The sequence below is a fragment of the Salvia splendens genome, chromosome 15, assembly GCF_004379255.2.
Source record: "Salvia splendens isolate huo1 chromosome 15, SspV2, whole genome shotgun sequence".
Classification (NCBI taxonomy): Eukaryota; Viridiplantae; Streptophyta; class Magnoliopsida; order Lamiales; family Lamiaceae; genus Salvia; species Salvia splendens.
In genome coordinates, this window is record NC_056046.1 from 11,087,238 (window position 1) to 11,110,661 (window position 23,424).

At 41.0% G+C, this 23,424-nt stretch overlaps 3 protein-coding genes across 3 annotated transcripts; 1 reads left to right on the forward strand and 2 right to left on the reverse strand.

Annotated features, from left to right (window-relative positions):
- Positions 1-7,940: 7,940 nt before the first annotated feature.
- On the reverse strand, positions 7,941-8,797 carry LOC121767917 (probable calcium-binding protein CML25). Its single transcript, XM_042164247.1, has one exon. The coding sequence runs from the start codon at positions 8,671-8,673 to the stop codon at positions 8,146-8,148; it is 528 nt and encodes a 175-aa protein (XP_042020181.1). The 5' UTR covers positions 8,674-8,797; the 3' UTR covers positions 7,941-8,145.
- Positions 8,798-13,008: 4,211 nt separating this feature from the next.
- On the reverse strand, positions 13,009-13,764 carry LOC121766696 (translation initiation factor IF-2-like). Its single transcript, XM_042162963.1, has one exon. The coding sequence runs from the start codon at positions 13,762-13,764 to the stop codon at positions 13,009-13,011; it is 756 nt and encodes a 251-aa protein (XP_042018897.1).
- A 6,707-nt stretch (positions 13,765-20,471) lies between these two features.
- Positions 20,472-22,823, forward strand: LOC121769460 (patatin-like protein 2). The gene is made up of 7 exons (XM_042166264.1): positions 20,472-20,702; positions 20,786-20,967; positions 21,059-21,242; positions 21,308-21,469; positions 21,549-21,851; positions 21,943-22,118; positions 22,497-22,823. Exons 1-7 carry the CDS (start codon positions 20,559-20,561, stop codon positions 22,699-22,701), a joined length of 1,356 nt encoding a protein of 451 aa, XP_042022198.1. The 5' UTR covers positions 20,472-20,558; the 3' UTR covers positions 22,702-22,823.
- Positions 22,824-23,424: the final 601 nt, after the last annotated feature.

The window sequence follows — 23,424 nt, forward strand, 5'->3', positions numbered from 1 at the left end:
CGACAGCTGGAAAGAGTGGGCCGAAAGAACGGCGAGGAGGTACACGTGGCATGAGCCCGCTACCGATGACATGGTGGGTGACATGGCTGGCTTTCGGAAGGCCGTGTATTGTGCACTGGTAGACTCTCGAGAGGAACAGCCCCCACAGGATGTGCAAGAGAGGATTGTGTATCAGGACAAGTATGTGAGCATGTACGAGGATGAGCAAGGGTTTGAAGGCGACTACGGGGAAGAACCCGAGGAGGCTCCGCAAGGGAATCCCGAGGTGGCTCTGCAAGAGAACCCCGAGGAGGACGATGACGAAGACCCAGAGGAAGGGCCTATGGATGAGGATGATAGAGTCGCAGTCGAGAATTAGAATAGTTCGTTGTCTTTTCAGTTTTTGTTTTCAGTACGATCTGCTCTTGAGAACAACGTTTGACCTCCTTTCTTTTAATGAGAATTTGGATTTTGATATATATATCCTATGTGTTGCATCTTATACTACATGAAGATTTTATAAGAAAATTTTGAGAAAGTGGTAATTTTGGATGAGAATTGTAGTAACACTTTTTGGATATTGAATCAGAATGCCGCCAAGACGTGCACGCCAACCACGACAAGGACCCAACGTGGAGGCACCACCTCCACCACCACCGCCACCACCACCTCCACCCCCGCCTCAACAAGAAAGATTCATAGTTACGTTCTCCAGGCAGAATCCTCCTAAATTCGATGGACAAGGAGATCCATCAAAAGCGGAAGAGTGGATACGCGGCCTCGAGCGTATCTTCAGGGTCATGGAATGCACAGATAGGGAGCGCATTGCTGGCGCTACCTTTCAATTATCAGGTGCTGCCGATTACTGGTGGGAGACTCGGCAGAGAACTATGAATCCTGCACGCCTAGAAGCGCTAACATGGGAGGAGTTTAAAGTGGAAATCGACAACAAGTATGTCCCAAAGACGTACAGACGGGCCAAGGTGGTAGAATTCCACACGCTAAGCCAAGGTCGAATGACTGTAACCGAGTATGACCGAGCCCTCGCGCAGATGGCACGATATGCGCCCGAGTTGATGGACACCGACGAGAAATGGGCGGTGAAGTTCCGGGCCGGGCTCAGAGATGAGATAAAGGCCGCATTGGCCTGTCGAGGAGAACTCTCCTACTCGGAGATCTTGACTTGTGCACTGGACGTGGAAGATGCACTCCCTAAGCCAAGAGTTGTGGCAACAACAAACGCGACACCCCTACAAGCTCAGTCAGGCCACCAAGAGAAGAGGAGGTGGGATGGTGACCAGGCTCAGTATGGTGGTAAGAGGCCACAACACATGAGGAACCCACCCTACAATGGCGGGAGACAGAATACTTTCCAACCGAGGGCAAACTTTCCGCCGAGGAACCCTCAATGTGGAAGGTGCTTCAAGTACCACGCCGGAGAGTGTCGAGACCCTAGGTGCTTCAACTGTGGTGGAAGTGGCCATTACTTCCGAAGCTGCCCAAATAAGAACATGGGAACGGGAACGAGACAGAACCAGCTAGGTTTCCGTCCACAATCCCAGGCACTACCTGCACCTCCACCGCAACAACGCCGCCAAGGATTACCATCGCAAGCAAGGGCCTACGCCTTGAAGGGGAAGCAGCCGGCAAACGGGAAAGAAACCTTTGGGCAAGGAAACTTGGCAGGTATGGGCACACTTCTCAATATGCCTATAGTTGTCTTGTTTGATACGGGTGCGTCGCATTCCTTTATATCAACGTCTTGTGTGGATACTTTGGAATTACCTACTGTTAAGACCGAACCCACTATGAGTGTGACCTCACCGGTAGGCGGGACTATAGATATATCCCGATCTTGTGCATGTGTGAACTTTGGAATAGGTGAACTCAGTTTAGTGGCTCATAATTTGCAAATAATGACGATGGGTAGCGTAGACAAAATCTTGGGTATGGATTGGTTAGCGGAGAACCACGTTACCCTTCATTGTAGAGAAAGGGAAATTTCGTTTGAAACCCCAGGAAAAGAGCCGACGAAGTTTTACGGAATCTCAATGAACCGACGCAAGTCCATTGTCTCCGCGCTGCAAGCCACTACAATGATGAGGAAGGGATGTCCAGCGTACCTTGTTTATTTGAATGGGGAGGAGAAGAAAGACAGGAAGATAGAAGATGTGGCGATAGTGAGTGAATATCCCGATGTCTTCCCCGATGCATTGCCGGGACCCCCACCCGACAGGCAGGTAGAATTCACGATCGATCTGGAGCCCGGATCGGCACCAATATCCAAAGCACCTTATAGGATGGCGCCAAAAGAGTTGGAGGAGCTTAAGGTGCAACTACAAGAGCTACTGGAATTGGGATTCATTAGACCTAGCGTGTCGCCATGGGGAGCACCAGTGTTGTTTGTAAAGAAAACGGATGGAACGATGAGGATGTGCATCGACTATCGAGAGCTAAACAAACTGACGCTGAAGAACAAGTATCCGCTACCAAGGATAGACGACTTGTTTGACCAACTTCGAGGGGCAGGAGTCTTCTCTAAGATGGATTTGAGGTCTGGGTACCATCAGCTGAGGGTTCGGCGAGAAGATGTACCCAAGACAGCTTTTCGAACAAGATATGGTCATTATGAGTTCGTCGTGATGCCTTTTGGACTGACGAACGCCCCGGCAGTGTTCATGGACCTTATGAACCGCGTGTTCCATCCATTTCTGGATCGGTTTGTCCTAGTTTTCATCGATGATGTGCTTGTTTACTCAAAGAACGAGGAGGAGCACAAAGAGCACTTGAGAACCGTCCTAGCAACTCTAAGGGACGAGAAACTATATGCCAAGTTCAGTAAATGCGAGTTTTGGCTCAAGGAAGTGAATTTTCTGGGACATGTAGTAACCTCAGATGGAATTCGTGTGGACCCGGCCAAGGTGGAAGCGGTGCAGGAGTGGAAGTCACCTTCTACACAAAACGAAATCCGAAGCTTTTTAGGACTGGCGGGCTATTATCGAAGATTCATCGAGGGATTCTCGAAGATAGCAAGGCCAATGACGCAACAACTGAAAAAGGGAGTCAAGATGATTTGGACACCAGAATGTGAGGCGAGCTTTCAGTTGTTGAAGGAGAAATTGACCACCGCACCAATCCTAGCCGTGCCAGAGCCAGAGACTGACTATGCGGTGTATACGGATGCGTCGAAGGTGGGACTTGGATGTGTGCTTATGCAGAAGGGGAAAGTGATTGCATATGCATCGAGACAATTGAAGCCCCATGAGCTGAATTATCCGACGCATGACTTGGAACTGGCAGCCGTGGTACATGCTTTGAAGATCTGGAGACACCATCTCTATGGAGTCCGTTGTGAGATATACACGGACCATAAGAGCCTAAAGTACTTCTTTGAGCAAAAGGAGTTGAACATGCGCCAACGTAGGTGGCTCGAGTTGGTAAAGGACTACGATTGTGGTATAAATTACCATCCGGGAAAAGCAAACGTAGTGGCCGATGCTCTTAGTAGGAAGTCTCAATCTCAGCTGGCCACCTTTCTTACTATCGAGGAGAGTTTAATCCAAGAGTTCAGTAAGATGCGGTTGGAAGTAGTGAGAATACCCGAGACTGTGGAAGGAATAGTAGCCACGTTGGTAATGGAACCCGACTTAAGAGCCAGAATTGTAGAAGCTCAACGGCGAGATACGTTACTAGAAAAGATTCGCTCAGAAGTGAGGACGGGTGAACCCGGAAGTTTCCGTGAGGCAGCGGATAACGGTCTCACCTACAAGGGAAGGTTGTGTGTGCCTAAGGATGAAGGCCTGAGGATGGAAATCATGAGAGAAGCACATGAAACCCCATACGCTGCTCATCCAGGGAGCACCAAAATGTATCAAGACTTGAAAAGACAGTTTTGGTGGAACGGTATGAAAAAGCATGTTGCGGCATTTGTGGAGAGATGCCTAGCATGTCAACAAGTAAAGGCGCTACACCAACGGCCCTATGGGAAATTGCAACCCCTCGAGATTCCGGAATGGAAGTGGGAACATATTGCAATGGACTTTGTGGTAGGACTGCCAAAATCCCAGCGAGGGAACACGGTGATTTGGGTGATTATAGATCGCCTCACCAAATCTGCCCATTTTGTGCCGGTTCGTGCCACTTATGGATCCGATCAGTTGGCTAAGGTATACGTACGGGAAATTATACGCTTGCATGGAGTTCCAGCGACAATCACATCTGATCGTGATGCTAAATTCACTTCTAGATTTTGGACAAGCCTGCAGCGCGAGTTGGGGACTAAGTTGAGTTTCAGTACAGCTTTCCACCCACAAACCGACGGGCAGTCGGAGAGAACAATACAAGCCTTAGAGGATATGCTACGAGCCGTGGTGCTTGATCGAGGCTGGGGTTGGGAAGAAGTGTTGCCATTGGTTGAGTTTGCGTACAATAATAGTTACCAGGCGACGATCAAGATGGCTCCATACGAGGCATTGTATGGAAGGAAGTGTAGATCGCCACTTTATTGGGATGAAGTGGGTGAGAGAAGAATTCTCGGACCAGACTCTGTAGAAGAGATGATAGAGATTGTCCGACAAATCCGTGGGAGGATCAAGGAGGCACAGGATCGACAGAAATCTTATGCGGATGTTCGAAGGACCGATTTACAGTTCGAGGTCGGGGAAAAGGTCTTTCTGAAAGTTTCCCCTTCTAAGGGAATAACCCGTTTTGGAGTGAAAGGAAAGCTGAGACCTCGATTTATCGGCCCATACGAGATTTTGGATAGAGTCGGCGTGGTGGCATACAGATTGGCCTTACCACCAAGCTTTGGGAATGTGCACAACGTCTTCCATGTGTCACAATTGAGGAAGTACGTGTTTGACCCCACACACATAGTTCACCAGGAAGAGATGATGATCCTAAACCCCGATCTAAGCTATGAGGAGAAGCCCGAGGCCATTTTGGATCGAAGAGTGCAAGAATTGAGGAATAAGTCAACTGCTTCGGTGAAAGTACGGTGGAGGAATCATGGAATCGAAGAAGCAACATGGGAATCAGAAGATAGGATGAGAGAGAAGTTTCCAGAGCTGTTTGAGTGATCTAGGAAATTTCGGGACGAAATTTCTTTTAAGGTGGGAGGATTGTAATATCCGAAAATGTTGTTTTTTTTAAGGAATGAAATTTTTGTGTATATCTTGTTTAAGATATGGTGTGGTATGTTTTATTTGTTTTATATTATTTATGGGTGTGAATATTTAGTTTTATGGTTATTTGAAAAGCAAATTAATATCTTAATTAATAAATTAAACCCCCCCCCCTCTCTCTCGGTTTTTCTCTCCCTCTCCCTCTCTCTTTTTCGAAAACCCTCCCTCTCTCCCCACTAATTTCTCAACCTCCCCCACTCCCTCTTAACCGATTCATCCCCCTCTTTTCCATACTTTTTCTCTTCTCGGTCTCTCTCTCAAGCGCTCATCTCTCTCTTTCGCGAAGTTGCTCTCTCACCGGTAAGTTCTCTCGCCCTCCTCCCTCTCGGTTTACCTTTCCCCTTTCACTCCCTCTCATCATCGTCTTGGATTCCTCAAGGTGATACCCCCCTTCGTCGTGAATCGGAGTCGTAAGAGGAAGTAAAGCTTTTTCACTACGTTGAACTATCCGGGAAAGGTAACACAAGGCCTCAACTCTCGTTTAATTCGAATTCATGCATGTAGGACGTTTTGGAGGGGATAAGTTGTGGGATTATGTGTTTGTGTGAAGCATGTTTTTGATGGTAACTGACAGTGGGTTCCGACCCCTTTTTGACTGAGTAAACGATCTTCTTTTGGTACGAATTTTTAACTGTATGAACTTGGATGTGTCTTCGGTGTGGTGTGTAAATTTCAGCTTCATTGGATGTCGTATGATTTTATTATGATTTTTGCAAGTAGACTGCGCAGATTCGCGAGTTGTATGTTTTTGGGAGATGTTTTCATGTGCTTTGGGTGTGTTTCTGAGTGTTGTGTTTTGTGAAGTATGTGGGTGTGTTTGGCCAAGAGATGGCTCGGGAAAATCAGTGTTTGGTTCGAGAGTTTTCGTGTGTGTTGGCCGAGAGTTTTAGGGTTCAGCCTAGGGCAGTTTTGTGGAGAGTCTGGAATGGATGATCCCAGGTGTTTGGGTGTGTTTTGGGATGTAGAATGCGTGGTGTGTTTGTCGTATAGGGTTTGAGAATCGGGGGTCAGAGGAAAAGGGGTGTAAACTAGGTGCCGAGCAGACGGCCGAGATGGTCGGCCGAGGTGCCGAGCAGGCGGCCGAGATGGTCGGCCGAGGTGCCGAGACACAGGCGGCCGAGACAGCCGGCCGAGGTACCGAGCCAGGCCGAGACGCCGAGCCTTTTTCCCGAACCTGTTCCGAGCCAGGTGAGCCGTTTGTGCAGTGTGGGTGTTCCGGGAGTTTGAGTGTTGTGTTTGTGTCGTGTGCGCGTCTTGGGTACGTCGTATGCGTGTCGGGTGCGTGCGTGGTGTGTTTCGGACGTGTTTTTTTTGTGTGTTTGTTATAACATGTTGTTAAGTGTGTATACGTGTAACGTGCTAGATGTTGAAGTCATCCAAGTAGGAATCATGCATTGTCGTTAAACATCGTCTACCCTGACTCTAATTATGATATTTATTTATCTTTCAAAAGGGTGATCTTTTACGAGGAAAGTGTGGTTGAAGGGAACTATTTTAAAGGCTAAGCAATCGAGGTGGGCTTTTCTACCCTACTTTTATGTGGGTTATCTTTAAATACGGACTTTGTTCCGGAAATGTTTATGGAGGTGAACTGTTTGTCTTGCCAATTGTTTTGATTTGAAACCTATCTGAAGTGGTTTACCACATATGTTTAATCGAATTCGGGTATGTTGGGCTGCGAACCCTCAGGCTAGTGTACACGAGACTGGGAGCCATCTGAGAGCAAGTTGGCCGGTCTAGTGACCTGGGGTGTGGCCACGCCCCTTGTCACCGTTGGATCAGATAGTGTATGATGGTGGGAATAAGGGTGGCAATATCTGAAAATGACTGCGCAGTCGAATTTATGAAATATATTTTGTGTACTTGGGTTATTTTTCTTACACTTAAAACCCCAAGGTTACACTGATGTGGCATGACAAACTATGATTTTGGCGTGTGTCCACTGAGTGCAATAAGTACTCAGCCCTGCATGTTGTTTTCTTAATGTGCAGGTTGAGCGGCGATGGGGATGACGGATGTTGAGCAGTGAAAGCCAAATGAGTGTTTTACTTGGTCTTTTGGATGGTGTCGTGTCGTCATACCCGGCATCATCTGTCTTTTGGTCTTTTCCGCTGCTTTGTAATCCGATACATTGTTTTTATTTAGCTCTGTTTACATTAACTTTAGTAATGCCTTCTTAGTACAATGTTTGAAGTGAACTTCTTTTTAATAAATGTTTTTGGGTCAAATATTCCTGTTCTCCCCTTTCTTCCCCGCTTCTTTATTCCTCCCCTAGTCGCAGTCCACCGTACTTCCTATCCTTAGGAAATGAGGGCGTGACAACAATAAACTTGATCCTTACTTCTCATCTTTATTACATTAAATGTCGTTATAAAAACATTAAAATTAAGTGAAATAATTAAATAACACAAGTCATAAACTAGACTTTTAATGGGGCCGAAGGAAGTAGTAGTATTAGTCATGATTTATAAATCCGTAAATTCTACCAGTATGCAATCTGCTCTTCCCTAGCTCATATGCTGTGTCAAAAATACAATTAAAATTCCTTTATTTTGACCGTGTTTTACAGTTGTTAAATACAAAATAAAATTTCATTATCTGCGTCAATATTGGTTGGATCTGAAACGAATAGAATAGACAAACATGCAAAATCATCTTCATTCAGTTGGTCCCCAACTTTTGAATCGAATGACGAACAAATAATCTAACTCCAACCAACATTTCTACAATCATTAACAACATAAATTCAAAACCAATCCATCACAGAGTTAACCGTATCATATATTACCCCGACAAAAAAGTTTCAACAAAATAAAAACTAAAACTGAAAAAGACAAAAAAAAATTAAACTAAATACCCATTACCAGAGAGAATCAGCACCAAAACATAAAAATAACAAAAAAAATATAAACAAATAAAAAAAATGTAAAATCTTCGAGATCCGATCAGCAAAACATTAATCATCTCCGAATATCATAAATGATCATTCCGATTTGGAATGGTCAAAGCGGGCGCCCTTGGTCATCATGACCTTAAACTCATGAAAATCAATGGTGCCGCTGCCGTCGATGTCGACGCCGCTGATCATCCTCTTGCAGTCGTCGAGCGAGCACTCCTCGCCGATGCTGCGGAGGACGTTGTGGAGCTCGTCGGCGGAGATGGTGCCGTTGTTGTCGGCGTCGAAGATCTGGAAGGCGTGGCAGAGCGTCTCGTGCACCTCGTCGACGTTGGTGTTGTTGAGCTCGATGAACTCGCGGAGGTCGATGAAGCCGTCGCCGTCGCCGTCGGCCTCGCGGATCATCCCCCGAAGCTCCTCCTCCGACGCCGGGTGCCCCAGGCTGCTCATGATCGCCCCCAGCTCCTCCGCGCAGATGCGCCCGTCGCCGTTCGCGTCGAATTTCTTGAACACCTTCTCCAGCTCGTCCTCCATTCTCGATGCCATTGCGATTGGGAGGCTGTCGTTGTCAGGCTCCGGCTCCTTCTTCTTCTTGAATAGAGATCTGAGTCCCATGAATTTGAGGATGGAGGAGAGAGAGAGAGAAAGAGGGGGATTGGATTACGTGGTGGCAGGAACGTGAAGGGAGGCTATTTTTGTTACTCTGTTGGGAATGGAACCAACTATTTGTTGAGTTGATTTTGCGATGTATTGTTGGGATATTATTACTAAACTAGACTCGATGTGATTATTTATTGTTATTCTACGGATTTGGTGTTAATCTCTCGGTTATTTCTGTGATTGTAACGGTTACTTTTTAATTAATTAATTGCTGCAATTGCATTAGTGGGGAGGGATAGTGTGCGTTGATTTGGGTATTCTAAGAGGCTATGATTGGTAATTAAATCCTTTTTTTTACTTATTCTGATATGATTCTCATTTTGACTATGAAATCAGTTTGGAATGTGGTGAAAATCTTGATACGAAAGGAATGAATGATGCCGTTATTTAGTGCGAAATTCTTTTGACAAAACTCACAATAAAAAAAGTAAACAAAAGCGATAAAATTCATAGTAATACTCAGTATTAATATTCAAAGATGTCTATTTAGTGTAACAATATGATGCCTTTATGCATACAAAAAAATTTATAACAATAAAAAAATGAAATAATCTCGAAAGCAAATCCTAATTGATAAAGAAAAGAATATTAAAATCAATAATTTCTTATTATAATTAACGAGAATAGTATATAAATATTAAAATAATTTTAAGAATTTAGGAAATTCTAATTTATGGAAGGAATGAAAATCAAAACTAATTAACTTCACCCATATATACATCATTTAATATTAGGAATATCTAGTATTGTTATATTTCTTAAACGTGTACAGATAAATGTATATATTTACTACTCCCTCAGTATTCAAAAAATTGAAACATTTGAAACGGTCCGGTTTTAATACACAATTGGTAAAGTAAGTTAGAAGAATTGATAAAGTAAGAAAGATGAAAAAATGAGTAAAGTAAGAGAGGGGAAAGGAAAAAGTAGTAAAAGTTGAGTTAGTGGATTGTGGGGTCCTGATGCGAATCAAATTGTACGTTTTTATTCCCCTAACTTTACATGATTTATATAGTTTGATGCTTGCAAAAGTATATTTTATGGTGTAGGAATGAAGCCCGGATGGTGAAAAAGTTGTGCAAAAATTCGCCAAACTGCCCAGAAAGGTCTAAAAGGGAGGCACCCGGTCGGTGCATTTTTGTGCCTGCGAATTCCACCCGGCCGGGTGCAATTTTTAATGAAGGCGGAGTCCAGAGGCATGTCACCCGGTCGGGTGAGTTGTGCGCAAAAATTCCACCCGACCGGGTGAGATTCGCGACGTCCAGAGGCATGCCACCCGACCCCGATTATATTTACAGCTGCAAATACCCACCCGGCCGGGTGGATCAATTTGAACTGCATTTCAGCAGTTTTCTCAGCAGTTTTAAGAGGGGATTAGATGGAAAAAAATGGGGGACGTTTTTGGAGACAAAAGGGGAGAAAAGAAGAGAGAATAGGAAGAATAAGGGAGGAGGATCCGACATCCAATCTTCATCATCTCGGAGACGGACTACCACCGATTATCGGAGATCACCATTTGTCTTACGGTTTTTCTTCTTTAGCATGTGTGGCTAGTTTTTCTTCATTGCTCCTAACACTAGTAGGATGAATTGTTTGTAGAGATTCTATATTTAATCATTTGCTTTGGTTTTCGTCTATGGTTCGAATTTTATTTATGCTATGTTTTGATGCATCAAATGTAGTATTTTAGTTGCCTCTTTCCAACGTCTCTTTAACTTGGAAATTGGATGAAAACTTAGATGAAAAACTTGTTAATTTTATCTTGTTCAGAGATAAATGTATAAGTGAATATTGATGTAAAAAAGTCTTCAAAGTTGAATTAATACTTACTATGCTTCTGTAGGAGTTTAGTTTGATGAGAAGATGTTTATATGTTAAGTGTTCAACTAACCATAATATTTGTCGGCTTTGAGAAGTTAGTCTAGTATTTACTGGGCTTCCGCGGGAATGATAGTCTAATGAGTAGGTACTTTTGGCTTGTGTTCAGCTAGTACTAGTACTATAATTCTTTAAGTATGTTCAGTACTTTTAGAGTGTAAAATTGATCATCGTTCTCAATTGTTTATGAACTTAAATATAGAATCAGTACAATAGTGATTCATCCGAATGTTGTTGGGAGCAATGTTCTTTATCTCTTGAGTTTCTCCATTTTCGTACTTTAGTTCTTAAATTTAGTTTATTAATCTTGTCAATTCTTGTTAAATAATCAAACGCATCCATGTGGTTCGACACTCTTTTACTATAACTATATATGTACTCTTGCAGAAAGGTTATAATTTTAGAGTTAATTTATTAAGCTTGTGTGTTATTAGTTCATTGATATAAAAGCTCGAAAAATACACATCAGGTTCATGTCCTAAAATAGAAAAATTATAAAGTTTCTATTTTTAAGAAACGGCCTAAAATAAAAATAGTTGCTATTTTTAAAAAACGGATGGAATATTAAAAATGTGCCATAAATAATCAAACAGACCATCCCATTGTCAGGTTCATGTCGGCGTTCGTAGCTCTCGGCCAATTTGTTGGATCGAATATTTTAATTTTATGGTTGTCGATATTGTGGTATAAGAAGAAAAAATTGTTGTTAAAGACTTGTTTGACGCTATTTTTAATAATTGAATTAATATTAAATATATATATATATATATATTAAAATATTATACTATTTTTCTAAAAATATACCAATATTAATAATAATCCCTCCGTCCATGAATAAATGTCCCATTTTTTATCGGCTCGGATATTAAGAAATTGTTTGACTATGTAAAAGAAGTGATTGAAAACGTGAGTTCTACTTTTATATACTATTATTTTTATAATAAAATGTGAGTAAAGCAAGTTGGTGGAATGTGGGGTCCACTTGCTATAGTATAGTAAAAGTGAAATAAACATTTATTGACGGACAGACTAAAAAGGAGAAATAAGACATTTAATGACGAATGGAGAAAATATATATTTTAAACTAGTACCACCATATATAAGGGCATCCATATTATCATCCACAACACCTGCAATATGTCGACCTTAAATCAGCTACTTCTTATTTTTCTATTTTTCATAATTTTAATTTTAATTTTAATTTTTTATTTAAAAAATAAATAATATAGATTAAAATACTATAATAATAGAAGAAGAATGAATGTGTTTAAAGATAAATTAATATATTAAAAGTTAAATAAAAAAAAACAATTTGCCAGACACAAAACGGCCCACAATAGGGACGGAAAACCCGCCGCACTGGACTCCCTCCGATATCTCCACGCACATTAGAGTAAAAAAATTCCACTGCTTTTAGCTGGTTGATTTTAGGGCTCTATTATGAGTACCTTAAGAGTGTCCACAATGGTGGCCTTCAAAGGCCACCAAATGTGGCACGGCCACCATTCGTGGCTCTCTTGTGGCCTTCACAATGGTAAAAGTCAAAATTATAACAAAAATAACAAGGGCCACCAAATGTGGCCCTTTAAAAAAAATTTAATTTATTTTCTTTTTTAATGTTATTTTTAATTTAACTATATTAAATTTTTGTAGACTAATAATTTGAGATCTAACATAATTTAATAAAGTTACGAATTATAGATAAATTTTCATCGTATTTTTTATAGGGGAAAATTCTACAACGAAAATTTTTAAAAAACACAACATAAAAAGATAAAAAAACGTCACCGCTAACTACTCGGTGGCGTCATCGGAATCCGGCACATCTTCTTCACCTCCTCCACCGCCGCCGACACCGGCCCCACTGCCGCTTGCTTCGCCCGTCGCCGACCCATCGGAGAAGCCCAACTCCGACCTCAACCTAAGAATGAGGTCGTAGTACATCATCTTGGTGATAGGGTTCGTCGACTTCTCGTACAAGGACAAGTTATCCTGGAGTTGCTTCATCATCTGCACCTCCAGTGTTTGAGTCAACGCCGCGGTCGGTGGTGAAGGGTGCGGTGTCGCCGCGCTCGCCCGAGAGACTTGGGAAGCGGATCTAGCTTCCCGGATGGCAGATTGTTGGCCCTGCGGGCGCTGGCGCCTCGACATTGTCGAGGGGGGCTCATCCCTCACATCGTCATTCAGGTCGAATGCACGTGAGTCGGTACCACTGCTGTAGGTGCCGTCGGCCCCGATTTTTGTCCGCTTCCCAGTAGGACCGGTCTCATCGACGCAGATCGCCTTGAATTGAGGGGAGTCTCGGAGAAGCATGTATTCATTCCAGTAGGTGAACTTGGGCCAGCTTTCAGTATTAAACAACTGATACGATAACGCCCGTACGTCGGCTTCGCTGCGGCCGCTTTCGGCATTCTAGAGTTGTCTCTCGTGAATGTTCCTGAACCTCTTCACAGCTCTACTGATCCGGCCGAACTTCTTCCGGATCTGGCCTTCATCACGTCCGGCACTGCCTTCTGGTTTGAAGCTGTTGTACACCGTCAGGATGCGCCTCCAGAAGCAAATGTCGGTCTGATCCGTGCCGATGACCAGATTCGTCGTGACCGCCTCCCAAGCTCGCGCAACAGTGAGGGATTCGTCGTCGTTGTACTTCTCGCCCCGCCGATCACCACTGCCTCGGCCACCGTCAGTGGCCGGCTCTCTGTCTCCGCCTCGCCCGCCGCCGGTGGGCCCATGCTCTCTGCCGCCTCGCCCCCCACCGCCACCGCCTCGCCTTCCACCGCCGCCGCCGCCTCGCCTCCCACTCCCACAGCCGCCGCCTCGCCCCCCACCACCGCCGGTTCGGCGACCCCCGGTGGGGGCCTCCATCTCCACACTACCGGATGTCGGGGTCTCCGGTGTACCCATCAACTGTTCCCATGTGAATCTATCAGATTCAGACAGAGGAGACGGAGAGTATTGGAATTGGGAGGATTGGAATTGATGGGACGGGTTGTTGATCGCGTCCATATTCGGTCGGTAGTCCCCGAACCCCGATGGTTGGCGAACCAAGTTCCTCTGCTGGGATGGCTGGACCCGGAATTGGGGCGAGTGCGGACTCCACGTCTGATTGGGGAAGTTGCCGTATCCCGAGTCTCCATACCCCGGGGAATTACCATCTCCACCTTGCATTTTTTGTAGTGTTTGAGAGTGTAAAATGAAGGGATTGGAAGTGTAGAATGAAGTGAAAAAATGGAAATGAGAGTGTATATTTATAAAAAAAATTCGATATTAAAAAAAAAAATTATTTGCCGCGGCCCAGCCACAAAACGCGGCTCGATGCAATGGAGGGCCGCGGCTCACACGGCTCAGCCGCGTGAAGGCCGCGGCCGCGGCTCAGCCACGTCTCTCGCCCTAGGGCCCCGGCTCTCGGCCTCTGCAATGGGGGGCCGCGCACCGAGCCGCGGGCCGCGGCTCCCCCATTGTGGACACTCTCTTAAACTTTGGTTCAGGCACTTCATTTGTATTGAGGTAATAAAAAAAATGTACTATATGGCAATAAATTTAATAAAATACTCCTACTTAAAAACAGTAAATTTGATAACATATGAATCCATCTTTCTTTAATTGGGCCCAAATAAGCCCAACTACGTCGTCAGAGAGCACGAAATGAATAGTACTACTGTAATAAACATGACAGAAAATTAACGTCAAAACATGATATTTGAGATTTGTATCAAGGGAAAAAAATATTTATGACAATAAAATAAATAATATATTAAAAACAACAAAATTGATAGTAATACATATGATTCTAGGATGTGTTGACACTGTATTAACATTTTCTGGTTCATGCATAATTAAAATTTTCTCAATATTTGCACAGAAAAAAAAAATTATTATATCCCTCTATTTCTATTTAGTGGTAATAATATTTCACGTAGGAAATTATTTGAGAAATAAAAAAATGGAAAAGTGAAGTTATTTATGCAATAAAATCTGAGTCAATAATACACATAATAAAAAAATATTTTGCATTTAATAAATAATAGAGTAATTATTTTCTTGAAAACACTAACATTTAAAATATTATATCATTGAATCAATTTGTTACTCCAAGACTAACTTTAAGACAATTTTTATAATTGATATTTTATTAAGAATTTTAATTTAACTCAAGCTGAAATTTTTAACATCATATGAACATTCAATCTTTAGATATAAATTTGCATAGTTTTCTTGTCATTCATGATAAAATTGAAACATGAGTAATATTTTGAAAATATTCAAGCATGTGATATTAGGATTTAGGGATATTTAATTATTGGAGATTTTATTTATTAATAATAGTATTTGAAATTAAGAGAATGTAAATTTATAAATTAATATTGCAAAATTAGGATATCTTCATAATACATAGTCCATATTAAAACTTTTTCATCCGTCCCATAGAAATAGTCCATATTCATGTATAGTAAATTTTTTCTCCTTCTCTCTTACATTATCAATTTAATCTACTTTTTCTCCCCTCTTATTTTACCAATTACACATTAAAACTCGTGTCAAACCCAAATGGCCTATGTCTATGGGACAGAGGGAGTAAAATTTATCCATATATCAAGGTAAAAAACAAAAAAAATTATGGAAATAGAAACACGTAAAATTACCAAAAAATGAGTTTTATAAGGAAGAAATGGTCTCATTTTATTTTTTTCATATTAATTAATGCAGATATTGATAAATTATCTGTACATTATAAAAAAAATAAAAAGTGTAAATGACAAAATTTTAATTACGTATGAGTACCAGAACTTATTAGAAAATTATATAAGAAATTGCTGACAAAAATGTTGCATAAATCATATGTAAGCAATATAATGGAATGACAAAAATGCCCTTATAGGACCTGAAGGTGTTTTAGTCCGTAAAAACATCATTCGTGATTGTATTAAACGGTATGGTCCTCTGACGCTATTTTTTTTATTAGGAATTTATGGTGTCACAACCTAAAAAGTTAGAGACTATTGATATAGTTCACTATATATTATAAAACTAATATATAAAAGTATACTCATATTTTATTAACTTTTTTCAATGCACTTTCTATTAAATTTCTAAAAACCTTTATGCACTCGATAAAAACCTTTATGCACTATATCAACTTGTGCCATTATCGCCCGAAGTAATTCTCTTCGAGAAAAAGAGAGATATTTGTCTCCGTTTTCTCTGCTCTTCTGTTTTGCAATAGCCAGCCCAATAGCACATCATCTATTAGTGGACGAAATATGGCTTGCACAACTTTTAACAATTAGAGCATCTCCAATGGCGTCGTCGTCACCGGCACGCCGATTTTTCATGGACGCCGGTGCTGACGCCGAACCATTGCGAGCGGCGTCGGCGAAATCGGCGTGCCCTCGCCGATTATTGGGCTGACGCCGATTCTCACGCCGATCCTCACCGCGCCATTGTAGGCCTCGGATCGGCGTCACACTGGCGTCAGATTTTTAATTTTTTTTAATTTTTCGAAACACTATATATACCCGCTTTGGACATCATTTTCATTCCCAGGAGGTCCAGTCGGCATCCCCCCTCGGCAGGTCCACCGAGGAGCTCAAATTCTTCGCGCGTCAACAAACGCGCGCTCAAATGGTGAAGACGTTAGCCGACTTCCGGACGGCGGTGGACCCCGAGGAGAAGGCTTATCTTCGCGTATTGCTCCGGAGCATGCGTGAAGAATTGAAGGGGTTGCAGAGGGATACCGGCGGGAGTAGCCGCGGCGGCGGCGACAACGACGAAGGGCTGGGCGACGACGGAGGCGAGGACGGCGGCGAGGAGTGATTTTTTATGTAATTTTTTATTGTACATTTTAATTTTTGTACTTTTTTTAAATTAATGTACTTTTTTTAAATTATTGTACTTTTTAAAATTTTAATAGTATTATTCAATTTTCCTGTATTTGTCTGGTAAATTAAATTCCGTATGTTGCTACGATTGTAAATTAAATTATATAGTAATTGTTATTAGTGATGTGGATAGGCTATGAGAGGGCTATTGCATGTCCAGTTGCTTGTCCAGTTGATGTGGCAGGAGGATTTTAGTGCTGATGATGAGGCAGTGGCAAGGCTATGGGAGGACTATTGCATGTACAGAACCACTGGAGATGCTCTTAGTGGATTGTGTTTTTTTTTTTATCGAAATAGGCCTTGCACTACTTTTAACAATTTTAAAAAGTCTTTTTGTTAAAAAAAACACTTATTATGAAAAAGACTTATATTAGTGTGAATGGAGTACTAGGTACTACAATTCACACTCAATGTGAATGGATCTCAGTGTGATTTTTCATTTATTCTTGATTATTTTTGCATTTCATGATAATTGCCCTGTATTTCTATGATACAGAAGCACTTGTGCCATTGAAGACAACGCGACTTAGATCTCATTTTTTTATTCGAGCAAATAATTAATTGGTTAAAACGAGCTTTCAAGTCAAAGACTATTTTTAATGGTACACTAAAATCGAAAATGAAGTGGTTAATTAGCTTCAATGGTATTCCAAAAGAATAAAGCTATGCGGTCACATTATGGCCAGCTATAAATTAATTAAATAACAAAAAAAATGATTTTTTTTCAAATTTTTGGTTTAATACTACTTGATTTTACTTTTATATCATATTCATTATATGTTGCTCAACATGTTAGTGTTGCTCTTTCGTAGTTTTTGCTCAACTTATTACTACTGTCATTTCTTGATTGTTGCTCAACGTATACAGTAATTCGTGATATTAATGTGTTTTACGTAATGGAATTCAAAGATAAGTATCAACTCACAAGTCCATTCACACACATATAAATTTATATCAGTAATTCTAATTTTTTTATACATGTAAATGAACTAAATTAACTCTTTATGGCCGACCACATTATGGTCATTTAGCATCACCCATTCCAAAACCAATCTCATTTTTTTTAGAGTAAAAAATACGTATTTTTAGGTTTAAACTTAAACAAAATAAAAAACTTTTTCAAATTTATGAGTAAAAAAAGCATAATGAGGCATTAGTTATAGTTAGTCATTGTATTTATGGAATTTAGTTTTTATAATTCACCTTTCAATATTTGCTCTTTCTGGCCTCTTTGCGGTTTGTTCTCTTAGAGCATCCATAACGGTGGTGGGAGTGAAGGCCGCCGTCTGTGCCAGCGGCGAGGACGAGGACCGCCGCCGCTGGCACGGCGCTGCTCGATGCATCGAGCAACGCCGTGCCAGCGAGCAGGCGACATGGCGGCTTATGATTGGGCAACGACTGCCGTTGCCTTTGAATTATTATTTTTATTTTAAAAATCATTTTTAAATTATATAAAATGATTAAAAAAAATTCCAAATCCCAAAAATATGGCCGTTTTTTCCCATTTTTTCTGAATTTTTTTTATTTTTTTAATTTGTTTCCCCAAAAATCATCTATAAATACACACATTCACCATCCATTTATCACATCAATTCATCTCCCATTCATCATTCCTTTATCACAATGTGTGATACCCGAATCCACAATCAACTACAAGAAGACCTAATCAAACACATGTGGGCGAAATTCGGCAACGCGTAGTAGTTTTTTTAATTTTTAGTATTTTAATTATGTAATTTTTAATTTTTTAGGATTTTAATTATGTCGTTTTTATTTTATTTGTCAGTTGTAATATTATTTAGGTTTTTTTAATGAATTTTAGTATTATTGAAATGTTATTGTTTAATTGAATTTTAAATTAATTGTGCTCGTCTTTGCGGAAGAGCACAACTGTGGGTGTTGTGCTCTTGCCAGAGAGCAGGCAGAAAAAGTGGGGCCGGGTCCACAACCGTGCCGCTGGAAAGAGCACGGTTGTGGATGCTCTTAGATCCATCCCCATAAATTCCAATGCAGAAAAAAGAAAGAAAAGAAAATGAGAAATTTATTTTTGAATAAAGAATCCGAATATATTGAGAGATCTTTTACTAAAATCGTTTTCATAAATGCTCGTGAGTTTTGAATTGTTGTCGGCCAATTTTCATTGGCTCTACTTTTAGTTACTTAGAATATTATTCTTAGGTTGATTAAATTATTGTAGATCCAGAATAATGTGATATGAAATAGATGTGCAAACGATTCTGCCGGTGCACGCACAATCAATTATATGACAGCATGACTTCAATTTCTAATAATTTAAATACAGTTCTGTAAGTAGACAACAGTTGGTGTGATTTCCCAACTTTGGTCATCGTAGCTTCTCACCAATCCATAAAAAGTAACTAAAAATAACAAATTCATCAACTCCAAGATACTAATCAATAAGAAAAGGGTTAACAACTACTCCAGTGCAGTTAGTAATTTGCAGCTACTTTACTTATTTTGTAAAAGTGACTTCATAGGAGTATATTCTATATTTGTAGGTAAAAGTTAAATAGGGGTGTCCAACGGTTATTTCTACTATGTTTTACTAGTAAAATCCATGGCATAGTGGCGTCCAAACGGTTAGTTTGTAGCCAGTAAAAAATTCAACAAAAATAATAATTTCAATTCACATTGAATAGACAAGAGAGGCCAAACAGTGAAACAACACAGAGCTTGTTGCACAAACCAGTCGTAAGAGTATTTAGAATAGAAGACCTGGAGTTCATGACTTGTCCATCACATCTTCTCCTATTTTAGCATAGCCAAGTGCTAAATGCACGTATTTACGAAGGTAGCAAATTAATTTGTATATGTGCAAAGATGAACAAAATGATAAGGCGTTGAGAATAAAGAAATAGTGCAGCACGAATCATGCCGAAAAAACACTACTAATAAATCCAACTAAATTCATCCTTCCATTGGAAAACACCAATCACGACCGTGGCTAAACGCGCACAATTCCCAAAAGGGCTCTCACATGGATCACCCACCCAATACAAGTTGCATAAGCAAATTATTTATATACGAATTTCACCCTTCTTCTTCTTTTTCTTTAAAATATATTGTAAGGCTATTCGCAATAGGGCTGCAACCCAGGCCGCCACAGCCCTATTGCAGCACACATTTGGGAGTGGAAAATTCATCCATCAATATGGAGATTGAATTATACCAGTAGTCGTGGCACCCATTTGGCCACTTTCTTAGAAGCAGTCGTCAAACTTCAAGCTTGTGAATTTGGCATGCGTTTTTAACAATGTGTTTGATAGTTTCACTTATGTTGCAAGCTTCACGGCCAATGAGCGTCAATATGAAAGGAGCTAATACCTCGGAGACGACATCTATACCAAGTTGTTGACTTTCATCAAGACCTTTTTGTTTTCTGTTATCTAATAGAGCGAGCTCGCTCGCTCATAATGAGAAATTGACAAAAACACGTCAAAATGAGCTTTTGGTATGGCGTGGATTTATGGTGCCCATGGTGCAAATTATGAACGCACTATTAATATTATTGTGACAAAAAATCCAGGAAGCACGGTCAACCACCCATGTGCATGCGTGTCTCTGCTTTTTTTGTCCATGTGTGTCATATATTTTTATATTGCAGCAGTTGCTTTACATATTTATATGATCGAAAGTTTAAAAGATATTGACATCAGGATCACTCTTTAATTAATTACACATATTAATCGATTCGTTTCATAAGTAACTAAACACTACCCAAACAAACACCGACATTTGCCTTTGGCTTGACTTCGCTTTATTGTTCCTAGTTGAAACGTTGCATTCGATCAATTTCTGATTGCTATTCTGGAAATTAATTGTCTGTTTTGTACCACTAGTTGATAGAGTGGAACTCAAATTAGTTATTGGTCATGACAAGGCATCATTTGTCATAATTCAGAAATTTGAATTTGTAAAATACTCTACATACGTAGCCATATTCATGTAAATACATTAAAAAAAGAAATTATGTAGCCATCCCATGCACCTAACTTTTATTAAATACAGTATATACCAATGCGTTTGCCCATCTTTGTCTACAATTTCTCGATCTAAAAATTAATGATGGAGGAAGTCCCATGCTTCCGGCAGACCGATCAGCCGCCGGAGTTCAGCCGCTACATCACCGTTCTCAGCATTGATGGCGGCGGAATCAAAGGAATCCTCCCTGCCGTCATCCTCGATTTCCTCGAATCGCAACTACAGGTCTTCATTAATTTATATTATATATATATAGACTAGTGTTGATTAAAACTTGAGATTTGACATTATAATAATAATGGGGACAGGAGGTAGATGGGGAGCAAGCGAGAATCGCCGACTACTTCGACGTGATTGCCGGAACGAGCACCGGCGGCCTCGTGACGGCGATGCTCACCGCTCCAAATCAAAGCAACCGCCCCCTCTACTCCGGAAAGGGAATCAAGCCTTTTTACCTAGAAAACTGCCCCAAGATTTTCCCCCAAACACAGTTACGTTTTTCATCTAGACTAGTAATTAATTCAATACAAATAATCAATGATTCATCTAAATTTGAAATCCATGTCATTTAATTTGTGCAGCTCTGTCATTCCCTACGGAAGACTAGTGAAGTCGTTGCTCGGGCCGCTGTACGACGGAAAGCACCTCCACAGCGTTCTGAAAGACGAGCTGCAGAGCATCAAGCTCAGCCAAGCCATCACAGATGTCATCATTCCAGCTTTCGACATTAAACGGATGCAGCCGGTCATTTTCTCCACTTACGAGGTACCTAATTTGAAGTTCACTCTCCAATTTTCGGGTTCTAGATTATAACTACTTAAATTGGTCAGGCGAAGAGAAATCCGTTACTGGATGCTAATTTCGCAGACATCTGCATCAGTACTTCGGCTGCTCCAACGTTTCTCCCCGGGCACGAGTTCGCCACCACGGACGGGCAGGGGAAGTCGAGAGAGTATAATCTGATCGACGGTGGCGTCGCTGCAAATAATCCCGTAAGTGTGTATATATAATACGTAGTATTTTTTTTGAATTAATTTGAGTTGGAATTGATTGGAACGAATGATGCTGCAGACTCTGATCGCGATAACGGAAGTGATAAGGCAAATGTTCGACAGCAGCGTTGACTACTTCCGAATGAAGCCGGTTGACTACCCTCGGCTTCTGACGATATCGATCGGCACCGGAGCTGCGAGAGTCGACGAGAAATTCGACATAAAGCGTGCTTCAAAATGGGGGATCTTGGACTGGCTGCTGGAGGGCGGCACGACGCCGTTAATTGAAATATTTAGCCAAGCAAGTGCGGATATGGTTGATATTCACACTTCTCTGTTGTTCCAAGCCCTTCAGTCCCAAGACAATTACCTCAGGATCCAGGTCACATTTATTACTATTATTTATTTAAATACCTTGATTAATTAGGTGTTTATAATTAATTATGTGTGAGATTAATTGGTAATTATTGTAGGATGATGAACTGACTGGAATTGAGAATTCGGTTGATATTGCGACCAAGGAGAACTTGGAAAGGCTTGTGGCAATAGGAGAAAGGCTGCTGAAAGGTCCAGTTTCAAGAGTCGATTTGCTTTCTGGCTTAACTGAGCCTGTCAACAATGGAGGCACTAATGCACAAGCTCTCAAGAGGTCAATTATTTATCCCAATATTATTTACACATATTTTGATGGTGTCTTTTATATTTTAGTAGTTGGGGAATGGGAAGATTGAAATTTGTTATGCACTCTCAACCAGCGCTGACAAATTGTCTCAGTCAATCCAACCATATTGAAAAATTCGAGATTAAGGTAAATACTAAAGGGCAGACAAAATATTGGACCATTAATAAAGTCCACCTAACATAGTAGTATATAACAAAATTATACACGTGTTAGCATATTTTGTGTTCCAAATTTCAAATTTTATAGACAATGTTCCCAATTTACTGACTTGCCTTGGAAATCTCAAGTTTGGGCAAGTTTGGATTTATATTACACTAGACATAATTTGGAGACAAAAATGTGCAGATTTGCTCATATATTGTCGAGTGAAAGGAAACTTCGTTTGGGTTCGAAGAGAAGTGAAATGCGGAGCGCAGTTCCACAGATGAGGATGAGGCATGCCAAATTTGGGAAGAGCTTCAAGATTACCAATACTCACACCAACACTTTGCGTTCCTATCCAATGTGTTCCTTCAAAGCAACCACACCACGTCTTCAAGTCTTACTATGAAACATTGATTTTAGTGTTATGTCACTTCCCTTCCCTTCCCTGTTCATCTTTATATGTGTGTAACAACGTGCGGTATTAATTGTCAACAAATTATGAAATTGGATGGTTGAAGTTTCATGGTAGTAGGGTGCCTGATGTGATCATCAAGTGAGTGTGAGAAGTCGTATTTTTATGATGGATGTGTGCTTTGATGGCAATATGAGAGGGACCGCGATAGAAATGGAGTAGTGGTCATACATCTTTATAAATTATGGCTATGGTCACAAATTTCCGTGTAGTCTATTGTTACTTTTGACACTACGTAAATCCATAATGATTGTTTGTTGAAATCATGGCTTGTTTCAAGTCTTCATTGGCTTCGGGATTGATTAGTCCGAGGTGCATATATTATTAATCTATAAGGGCATCCGCAACGCGTCTCGTTGTGGTCCCTGTCTCGTCTCGGAGAGACGAGACGGCAGCGAGACATATCCCGTCCCGTAACTCGTCTCCGAGCTGTCTCGCCACGCGCGTTGGCGACGTGGCGAGCTGCGGTTCGTCCGTGACGCCCACTCGCCGGCCCGCGAGTGGGCGTCGTTTATTTTACGTTGAAAATGTATTTTTATTGTTTTTTAAATAAAAAAAAATCGAAAAATAAAAAAAAATCCCAAAATTATACTAGCAGTTTATAGCCGTTTTTACAGTTTTTTTTTTTTTTTTTTTGAATTTTTTTAAAGCCCCCAA